Here is a 10,750-nt window from a genome sequence, read left to right on the forward strand (position 1 = left end):
TAATTTTTAGTGTCATTCATTCCGTACCGTTTGCGGGGTACGACGAGGTTAATATGCGCTATGTGCTGTTGGCCCCCACTTCGCGAGCACAGTTCTTGTTGGAGGGCTTGTTCCTTTCGTGTTGCTCAACAGTAGCTTCCCTGGCAGCCCTTCTTCTTGTACGGTTTCCCGTCTCGAGTGAGCAAATCAGGTGCGGGCCTGTTTACAGCCTCGATGAGAATAGAAGCACTACTAAGGTATGCCCGGGAAAGAACTCAGAGGATAATATCTCTGAGGGCGACGCTTGGTGGCGGCGACATTTAGCGGCAGCATCTTTCGCCGTAACCGCGCTAATTTTCGTGCTCTGTTCCGGGTTTGTAATGCAATGCTACCGCACGAAGGCCGGCTGGTATGCACCAGCATTCTGGCCAAGCCCCTTGCTTCCGAAGGGTCCTCTGAAGGTGGACTGGGGCAATGCGTTTTGAGCTGGAGATAACCTGTTTGCAGTGCAACTCAACCAGGAAAACATGACCCGCTATATATATGGCTGCTTTACACCATGTAAGCATAAACTTAGATCACGGATTGCATAATGCAATCCGTATTTGAAAATCGGGAGTGGGTAGGTTGTGATGGCCTCTCATGACCTTCTCTGGGCGTCTTTGCAGCCGTACTAAGTAAGAATTGACCTTATTCGGTACCCATTCTCACGCTAATTCACACACAGACCTGCAGGCGTGGATGTCACTGCCCAGTACGAAGAGCAGCCAAAATCAAACTAGCAAAACACCCGCAAAGCAAGGATGCACGCTGTGTAGTAGTCGAACGTACAGAGTGGAGCCACTGGCAACTCCCACAATCCATCACAAGCACAAAAGTGTTATCCAGAAAACCATGATTTCACAGCCTCTTGACGAGGGTGCCATGCGTCCACCCTCTCTTCCGCCTCTCCCATCTTGTCCATCAGTTCTTCGGGAATGCTGACTTGGCAGCAGGCAGTGCGGTGATTGCCTCTGGGAGTCGTTCTACCGCAAACGTACGCCCCTTTAGGTATACGATTGGCACTCCTGGAATCTTGCGGATGCGACGCTTCAAATCCTTATCATTTGTTGCCACCAAATAGCACTTGTGCTGACCAGAAAGTCGAAGAAGCACATGCAGATGCTCCCGTGTGCACAACCACAAGTGGAGAAAACACTAGCTGTACTTTAGGGCCTGAGCTGAGCATACCTCTGTAACTCTCTGCACGATGCAGTCATCAGCGTAAGTCCCAGCATGTAGGCACTTGAGTCGCTTTATTCGTGGATCCTTTGCCAAATGAAGGGCCAGCCGATACCTGTGGCCAAGCTTCTCGAGTTCTGCCACTACGCAGTCCGTCACGCATACGTCGCCTTGGGCGCACAAAGTAGGTACAGATAGTAAAAACAGGCATTACTAAAAACAACGGCTTGTCGGTAGGCCCTTCGAAACAGTGGCTGTGCGATTTCACAACCATACTCTAGCTTACATTTTGCTACAAGGCAGGTGATAAGGCCCTGCAATACGTCCTGCTTGGTTTGGATAGCTCCATTGATGAAGTTCGTGTCCACCAACACTTGATATGGAGGGACCAGATTCGTGTTGTAACTAAAGAATTGATCAGGGTTGTGCTGAACGCTGCGAGCGCAAATAGCAGCATGCACTCCAACCTGCACCACGCCTAAACAATTAAGGATGGAGGCGTCTTTTGGATGCAACCATGAGCTCCGATGCATGCTTACTGCTCTTTTAAAGCTGTCTCCCTCTCCTTCCGCTTCTTCAGCTTCTTTACCTCCTTATTTTGCCTGGAGCAGGGGACAAACAGCATGCATGCAGACACCTCCGCATAAGATTGTCAAACCACTGAGGTAATACGACAAAGCGAGTGCAAATTGTCTCTTACAGTCGTTGATCTTTCGGATTAATTGTCCGTTTCACTGCCGCAAACTTCCGCGTCTTCCTTGCCTTTCCCTGAAAAACGAAATCGTCCACATTTGCCACGAAACGCAAAACGTCTGAGGTGCATGGCCCCCATCCCCGAAGAAAAAGCACTGTTCCTCTTTAAGGGAGAGACAGCCCACCATGGCTAACAGGGAAGTTACAGTAACGAGTAGCAATAAGTGCTCAACTTTCCCTTGGGACGGGTCGGGATAGGTGTCGTTAATGGGATCCGCCGGCTTTTAGGGTTCTTTCGAGGATCTCGACCCCACTCAACTACGATGACGAATATTCAAATCGTTTTTTCCTCATGAATAAAGGATTTTCCAACAACGGTGCTCAAATCTTCCATGAAACTCCTTGCATTGCGCAGCCGGGCCCCACGCGGCCACACGGCAACGTAGACCCCAAATAGAGATAACAATGAAACAACAAAACATTCAACAGAGGCCATCAGAGGAAGGCAAGGAGGTGAATTTGCTACTGCATTAGCAGATCGAATTACTTATGCGCGAGTGGTCAGAGAGGTCGCAGGCTGTGGGCTGCCCCGATGGATTGACGCCTACTTCCATACAGAACGTGTGTGTATGTGTGTGGATGTGGAACTAAAGCTAACGCTGTACTGCTAGCGTGAATTGATTTTTACGCAATGACCTGCTGATAACTGAATGTCCCTCAAGCTTCAGAAGGTCGAAAACACTTCGAGAAAAAGGAGTTGCGACAGTATGAGCCAGCACACGAAAAAAGTGCCCTGATGCCAGTTCTGCTCATGTTTTCGCTGCATATTCGTCTCGACGTCTGGTTGAGTACGGAACTACAGTGGACTCGGCCTCCTGAGATGAATTTGTCGAAGGCATCCCTCAAGTGCGCCAAGCTCCCCGAGCCGCGGGTCAATATGGCTCGGTATGTTACGATCATACGGAGTTAGTTGCTCTTTTACCTGCACAAGAGGAGGTTAACAACTCTTTAGAACCACTGACTAACAACCCTTACGTTCCAGAGGCTTCTGCTGCTCTATCGCGTCATCAATAGAGCGTGCCCGGTAGGCCGGGGATAAGGGGCCTCACAGCGTTATAGGCCCTTTAGCCCTAGTGCCTTGCTACCCTATACTGTCGCCCCTTCTGCAAAGAGGAACACAAGAACTTCGAGGCATCCACATGCAACTCATCCACCATTGTATCTTAGCTTGCGGTTTGGATGTCGGCGTTGGCCAGTACCCGCCAACGCGACGTACGGCTGAACAACCTGTCCTATCCTACTAAAGGGCAACTTCAAGAGCATCCCACGAAATGGGAAGCTGTGTGGAAAGCCATTTGCCGTTGTTCACTGCATGGAACTCCACAGGCGAGAGCATGGAGCTAGGAACCAAATGGATGCCTCAAAAACACAGCGAACGTCCGTCGGGCCGCGCGTGTTGTTTCTGAATTGGCAATCCGTGAATCTTTGTTTTCTAACTTATTCGGCACTTGCATAAAAAGTGCCAATGTGCACGAGATGTGTGCTCGATGGGCACAACGCTCGCGCAGGTGCGTGCAGTACAAAAGGGATTGCTTCCTCGGTGCTCAGCTGAACTGAAAAAAAAGGACACGCTGCGAGTCCTTCCTTACTGGGCGAACTGATGTGGTGCCGTTTGTACAAAAATGCTGAACAGCCAGCTTCCCCTTACAATGAAACAGATCACGCCTTCTTCGGCCTGGGCTTCTTCTTGCTGGCAACGACAAACCAATCTCCGCCTCCATCTTCCTGTAACTGATTCATATCGACCTCTTGCGAATGTAGTTCCTCTACGGTTCTCGCCATTGATGCATTTGATGAAGCTTCAGTTTCACACTCCATCTTCTTTGGCGGCTTCCTCGGCTGGACGGGGGAGTTTGCTGCCTGTCTTGCGGGAGGGTTGCACACACCTCCGGACGCTTTGCGACGACGCCTAGTTGTGCTCCTCTGAGATGCACTCAATATTCAAAAGCATTCATTGCCTGTGCTACTAATTCCATTCCTACTGTGCCGGACCAACACGGAGGGACCATGCTTGTGCCTAGCAGTAGTGAGCATACCTTGTGGTCCGTCGATGAAGCTGACGAGCGGAGGGAATACGTACATCGCGCCGCCACCGTTATGAAGAGGAACGAAATGATACCCCTGGGAAAAGAGATGCAACAATGAGGCACTAGCTCCTCCACATGATCCGCCGCAAGTAAACAGCACACTTTTGCCAGCCTTCGTCATCTGCCGGGGCCACAGTTGGGTCTTACGCTAAGAGCAAGCCCACTTCAGTAGTAATAATTCAAAAGAACGATATGAATGCATGGGTGATTGTGCAGGTGATGAAATTCCACCCAATGCCCACAACTCGCCTGCGCCACGTCAACAGGCTTGGGGGGTTGTGTGGAGACAGGGTTCAGCTGAACTCAGGTGCGCTAACTTTCGGAAGATGGAAACTTACACGGTAGCTACAGCTACTGGATTGCCGTTGAGAAGAGCATCTTTGAACTGAGCCACTCCACGGAAGAGCATGTCTGCAAAAAAATGCCCCCCCAGAGCACTGTCCGGGAGGACTGGATTTGGTGTAGACCTTGCCATTTTATGTGGGCTGTATAGACTAGAACATGCTCTAAAATATTACACAAGCATATTGTGCGTTCACATGCCGCTCGCGTCAGCAAGCCCTAGAGCTGCAGCCAGAAAATACGGTGCGATGGCCGAAGGGCTGACAGTACTTACTACAACCGGCGATTCTCCCTTTATCTTTAAGAATTCCCAAATGTTTTGGCAGTGCAGATTTCGTCCTTTCCTCTGGGCACCTGTTCGTGGGTGAGCAGCGTAGTTACAGACGTCCGTCGACGCTTGCCGCTTGCCATGGTGTGGCAGTTAGGCTGATTCACCTGCTGCTGGATCCCAGGGAAATTTTTATTTAGTTGAAAACCATTTCTAACGACATAATTCACATCCGAATAAGCCACCCGCTGTGGCGTTGTCTTGCGGACAAGCTCACCATATATAGAGGCTGGAGGGTCTGTAAATGGTTTGCAATCACTCCTACAGAAACGTGACGCCTTAATAGCTTGGCAAACGATCTGGACTACTGTGATCACACTAGAGTATGGCGAACAGTTTGGACTGATATCAGGCATAATGCCTCAGCTTTACCCATGATAGTATGCTGAGCGCAACGTGGTCTGTCGGGAGCAGTTCTACTTGCGTACAGTCTGCTTAATGAGGGCCAAGTAGATCCTTGACAATAATCAGAGTGTTAATGCATGCTTGAAAGAGAGTTTGGATGCAGTTGCATGTGGGTTCGCTTTCCACTGGGAGTCGCAACAGGGTGCGTTGCAACGCGTCATGCTGCTTAGCAAACACCATTACGCGTTGAGCTGCAGTGGAGTCATATAACTCAAGACAAGAGTTCCTTAGAAGCAACTGGGCTCCCCTCCAATATCCAGGCCACCTGAGTACAGCGGCCCAAGGGCCTGGGACTGGTGTGGAGAGGAGTCGGCCCCTCTTGAGCGAGGCGTTTCTGCTGTTCCATCGGTCCCTCCCTCTGCATCCCCTGCTGCCTCTTCCCTCGCTAGATATCTTGCTGTTGGGTCGTTTGCTGTTGCACCATTTGCTGTTGCACCATTTGCTGTTGGATCTCGTGCGGCGCGGGTGACGAAAAGGGCTTGCGCTCCTTTTCGTCAGCCTTCTGTTGCTCCCGTGCTCTCACACATTAGCAATCATTGCCACTGGTATTGGTGTTGCTGTTGTTCCAGTGGCTGCTGTTGCTGCTGCGGCTGTCATTGACCCACCATAATATTAGATGCCCACTTTCTGGGTTGTGAGTAGAGCCGTTCCCATGTTAAAACGTAGTTACGGTTATTGAATCACTCACACCAGGCAAGTGGGCGTCTAATGTTATGGTGGGTCAATGACAGCCGCAGTAGCAACAGTAGCCACTGGAGCAACAGCAACACCAATACCAGTGGCAATGGTTATTGAATCTTGAGCTGCACGAGGGGAAGCTGACGTTGCTGTTCCTGTTGAAAGCAATGGCGCTGCGGATACTCGTGCCTTCTACAAATCATGCGGCGCCTTTTGCAGCGAGACTGGGGTAGGAAACGCTTGCGTAATAAGGGCATTGCAACCTAGGTACAGACACGGAAGAGCCCCCACCGTCGTACGCTGTCAAAAAGCTGGATAGGCGAGGGATGTGGCGGTCCTGAACAAACCCCAAAGGGCAATCCGAATATGTGGACAAGTAAAGGAATTCTCAGCAGCGGCGACGCCCTTAGTAGCAGGTAGAGGGAGATACGCTGGAAACAACGTAGAATTAGTTGGGGCCGGGGAGCTATGCGCACGCAGCATAGCAGTTATCCATAAAGGCTTGTACAGCCCAGCTTTACGCAGCGCCGCCTACGCCCGCACTTGTAGCCAGCGCCACTAACTCAGGAAGGGCGCATAAATGCTTCTGAGGGAATCATGCGGGCAAGCTACTCTCAGGCACATTCCAGTTGTCCATCTCCTGGCTGTTTAGAAAATGGCCAGGAGATCGGAAATGTTTTGTTCTCTGCGACCTCTGCACGCCCTTACACCTATGTCTAGGATCTCAGTCTCCCCTAGTTACTCCTTTTCGCAAGGACGTTGGTGCCGTTTTGTGGAGAAAGTAGGGGACAATTTGGGCTATTTCCTGCACCGTATTAGAAGGTCGAGATTGATACTAGGGTGTGACTTCTTCATGTTGGGGGTGTGTCTACGATGTAATTCAACGGGTTGATACGAGAATGGACAGCAAAGCGAATTGGCCAACGCAAGGCAAACTTCCTCCGCTTGTTGCCCTAATGCGAGCTTTGTCGAGCATGCTAATCCATTAAAACCAAGCTGTCTGGGTTGAAGATGACTGCAGAATGTCATTTTGTCCGAGCTCCCTGCATCCTTGTGATTTCTACAAGCACTCCTGGGAGAATGCGAGTGTCTTATGGAGGCCGGAAACTGCGAGCACACGCGGTTGAGTTCTAGCAACTAGGTCCAACGCCAGAAAAGAGAACGACGTTTCGGCGTAGAGCAGGGACGCCGGAGAACAATGGGTCGAAAGAGTCCACTGTCGTATTATATCACCCTATTGCGCACAGGGGAGGAAATCAAGCCACTATTTTGGGTATGCATTGTTGAAAGTACTGGGGAACCATGACGATAGGATTCGCCAGGAGCTATTGCAAACTGTGTATGCAAGTCGGCAACTGCGGACGCAAGCGACTGGCCTCCAAGTGCCCGGCTGAACGTCAGTCCAAAAAAAGCGTTCTGGTATAGCTGTTCAGCTAGAAACCAAACTACCCTCTCAAGCGCCCCATAGACCTGCAGCAACGACTCCATTGAGGGGAGGGGTAAATCGAGGAGAGCGGCGACCTGGGCAGATGTGTAAATGCCCGCGATGCCGCAGATATCGAGTATATTTGTAAAATTTCAAGGGGGCGACGGACAACTTGAGTGTGTTTCCAAGGACCGCCTGTTTCGAGCAATTCAGCAGCTTCTGCTCGCCAGCCTCCACTTTGCCGCGGCGACAAGTGTGGAAACGCACAGCCCAGCTTAAATTTGCACAATCTTCTGCTGTTTACAACTTTTTTCTGGCCGTTGCTCTGTCACGCACGCACACGGGCCCATAGGCTTACGTTGATTTGCTTTCCGGCAAATACTATTTTCCTTACATCTGCACTTCTGGCTCTCCCTATGGCTGGCCGCTGCCTCAGATGACAGCCCGTTCACCTTCTCATACTTTGGCCTGGGCCGTTTGTCGTGCTGGCCTGATGACCCGTCTCACGAGCTCTTCGCTGCAACAAGTCTTTGGAGGTTCAGTATTCATATTCTTGGTTAAGGTGGGATGCCCGCATTAAAAGGGGCTTCTTATCCAGGAGCAAGGCGCACAGCGCCTTGTATAACCAGTGGCCACGCCACTGCGCTTGCCTGCCCTGGCACTGTACGGGTCGGTAGCAGCAGCAGAAAGTCAAAAGCATCAGCAGGCTCTGCTCACCTTCCCCGAGTGATTCCCTTTTTCTTTTCTGCATTCGGGGCTCCGACCTTCCGCCTTTCTCCCCTCCCCTCGGCGCACCCATCATCAGTTGTGCAGGCAGGGACACGGGCACCAGTACATTTCGAGGACGGGGAAAATACAGGTGCAGCATTGTTTTCCTTAGGTAGGTACTTGCATTTCTACGTGGGTGCATGTTAACCACTGAGAGCCAATTAAGTCTTCAGCAGTTCTGTACGAGTTTAATGCACCCATCATGACGGCGAATGGGTTTGCTTGCATGTGGGGCTGCGGTTACACCAGGAGCAGCAAGCTGTGATGAAACTCATGACTGGCCGATTCCTCTCCAGACCATCCTCAGGCCTTTGTGCCCTGAGCCCAGGGTGCTTGGAGACTGGAGGGGAAGCCGTTTGCCTTTTGGAAAATACAAGTATCTTGACTCTACTACTGCAGATCCCTGTGGTCCAGTCTCAGGCCGAGACCTCTCGTTACAAACCCATGCGGATCCCGAACAAAATCATTGCTGCTTCGTGTAGAACACTTCCAAGGAATGCGCAGAGTATCAAAGCCAATTCGGCGGAATTTAAATGTGCGCAAAAATCACTATTTGTCTAGATCGGAGCAGGGGTCCCTCACTGGCACAGTGGCTATGTGAGCACTGCAATACCGCCAACCCAGTGCACTGTACTGACGCTTCTGTAATGCGGCTCTCAGCTATGTAACCTTCACAAAAATATCACAGGGCAGCACGCAGCTGAGTAATTTGCTCCAAATCATCATCGTAGTTATCTCGATGGCACCGCAGAAACCGATCACAGTCAGGACCTGACTGGAAGTCAAGTTAATGCAATGCAATATATGCAATAATGCTAACTTATTATGGAGCGGTGTTGGCTGAATGAAATCAACAGATGCAAGCCTACGTGCACCCTTAGCATATGCAACACCCGGCGCACCGCTGGATTTGTAACAACCATCCCCTGTGGTTGTACTTCTGATTGTTCTGCTTCCCTCAAGCCCTGGGCTTCAAACAGTTCACAGCCTTGAGGACCGAATCACAAGGGGGCTCCAAAAGCACATTTCGGACAGTATAAGCGTGAATCATGCGTACTAAATGCGTGGCGGTGCCTCTTGTTGACTTTCCCGAACACTGATGTGAAGTAGTATTGGAAGATCCAGACCCAATACGATCAGCTGAACAGGAACCGCGCTCTGGTGGGATATTTCGGTTTCTTCCAGTTGTGCCGAAAAAGGATATATTTGTTGTTTCGGAAGCTACGCAACCTCCATCATATCGGGGCAGTGTGACCTCCGTCCTGAGTTGAGCATGCATTGAGCAAATGTAACAGAACCGCAGCAAAGTCAAGAAACAACTCAACCATGCCACTGTGAAATTCAGCAGCCCTGTATAAGTGCATCAAGAATTTCCGGTATAACGCTGGTGCATATGCCGTACTGTTTCGTGTCAACAAGGGTATGTTGGTGGCAAAGGTGTCTCTTCCACTTTTCCAACTGAGATTTCAGTTGCGTCACTTGAGCAATCCGCCTCTCTCTTTCCATCTGAGCCAGGTATCTGGCGTCTTGAGCGTTGCGGGTTGCGTTCTTTACCTCCGTCCGAAGCGCATCATATTCCTTTCTATCCCTGAGAATTGTGTCGTCCTTATCAACAGATTCCTGTGCTGTATTCATGAGCGCATGCTTCAGCGTTTGGTTTTCCTTTTTCAGTACTTCATACTGGCACTGGATTTGCTGCAGCTGTTCATAAAGCAACCTCTCCCGCTCACGGGCCTCTCTGAGAAGTTCCTCGTTTGGCTCAGCCCTCTCCAATGCTCCCCTTTGGGTCCGAATGCTTCGTCCTTGTTCTAGGACTATTTCCTGTAGTACATAGTTTCCTCCTTGCAGAGCTCGAACGAGCTCTACAGCGCAGGTGTCAAGCTTCCGTGCCTATCATATACACACAAAAGCAGACATACAAATGCCTTTGATGGCCACTGCCTATCCATAAGCTGAATTCTAAAGTTCCCGTTTTCTGATGTACAAGAAAAGGTTAAACACAATCTTCTTACGCTGGTGGTTCCAGTATGATTATCCGCTTCTCGCACAGCCAAGCCTGGCGATGAACTACATTCATTGTCAAGCTGGCGCTGCTCCTCCAAACCCTGCAAAACGGTGAAGTCAATTCTAAAATTACAAAAATGTGTAAGGAACGCACACTTTCTAATCATATACACTGCAACGCAAAACGCTAATTAACAGCCAAGCCAAGGGGCGCATCTCAAATGGAGTTGCTGGCTCCTCCTGTATGAGATTTTTTTGCGTGTTTTTACTCCCAGGAACTTTCGACTTCGCGCCTGATATGACAAAGAAACCTTATTCGCGCCCGATATGACACCAACGAACCTTTGTCTTGAGCTGAACGTTTGATACTGTCATACCAGGCGCGAACATCTTGTCTTCAGATAAGGATGCACCAACGCGGCGCGCTTCCATGCCATTATGGAGCAAACAACACGGTCTCTACCAAACCGGACTGGAGCATACACCCTCCAGGCACTCTAATATTATACAATGAACTAACCACAACTCCACAAAAACAGGCTGACGAGACTTACATCTCTAGCTGCCAACAACTGCAACGTGTCGGGAGACCCAAGACGCAACAGAGGCTCTGCCCTTTCCGCCTTTTCTCGAAGATCTGCCAAAATCCTCCGCAAATTCTCCAGCTGTTCATCTTTCTCCTTCGCTGACTCCTGCAATTCGTCACACCCAACCGCTCCACACGCATCAACTCACCAATCCCACGCAAAATCCTCCCCA

At 50.3% G+C, this 10,750-nt stretch overlaps 3 protein-coding genes across 3 annotated transcripts; all 3 read right to left on the reverse strand.

Annotated features, from left to right (window-relative positions):
• Nucleotides 1-942: 942 nt before the first annotated feature.
• On the reverse strand, nucleotides 943-2,081 carry EAH_00007000 (rRNA-processing protein FCF1, putative; the record flags this gene model as incomplete). Its single annotated transcript, XM_013396005.1, has 6 exons — nucleotides 943-1,110; nucleotides 1,210-1,343; nucleotides 1,487-1,635; nucleotides 1,740-1,802; nucleotides 1,901-1,968; nucleotides 2,079-2,081. The coding sequence occupies 6 exons, from the start codon at nucleotides 2,079-2,081 to the stop codon at nucleotides 943-945; spliced, it is 585 nt and encodes a 194-aa protein (XP_013251459.1).
• Nucleotides 2,082-3,612: 1,531 nt separating this feature from the next.
• Nucleotides 3,613-4,515, reverse strand: EAH_00007010 (hypothetical protein, conserved; the record flags this gene model as incomplete). The annotated part of the gene is made up of 3 exons (XM_013396006.1): nucleotides 3,613-3,876; nucleotides 3,990-4,074; nucleotides 4,379-4,515. The coding sequence occupies 3 exons, from the start codon at nucleotides 4,513-4,515 to the stop codon at nucleotides 3,613-3,615; spliced, it is 486 nt and encodes a 161-aa protein (XP_013251460.1).
• Nucleotides 4,516-9,328: 4,813 nt separating this feature from the next.
• On the reverse strand, nucleotides 9,329-10,423 carry EAH_00007020 (hypothetical protein; the record flags this gene model as incomplete). The annotated part of the gene is made up of 3 exons (XM_013396007.1): nucleotides 9,329-9,877; nucleotides 10,000-10,092; nucleotides 10,334-10,423. 3 exons carry the CDS (start codon nucleotides 10,421-10,423, stop codon nucleotides 9,329-9,331), a joined length of 732 nt encoding a protein of 243 aa, XP_013251461.1.
• Nucleotides 10,424-10,750: the final 327 nt, after the last annotated feature.

The sequence above is a fragment of the Eimeria acervulina genome, genomic scaffold (assembly GCF_000499425.1).
Source record: "Eimeria acervulina Houghton genomic scaffold, Eah_scaff31, whole genome shotgun sequence".
Taxonomy (NCBI): domain Eukaryota; phylum Apicomplexa; class Conoidasida; order Eucoccidiorida; family Eimeriidae; genus Eimeria; species Eimeria acervulina.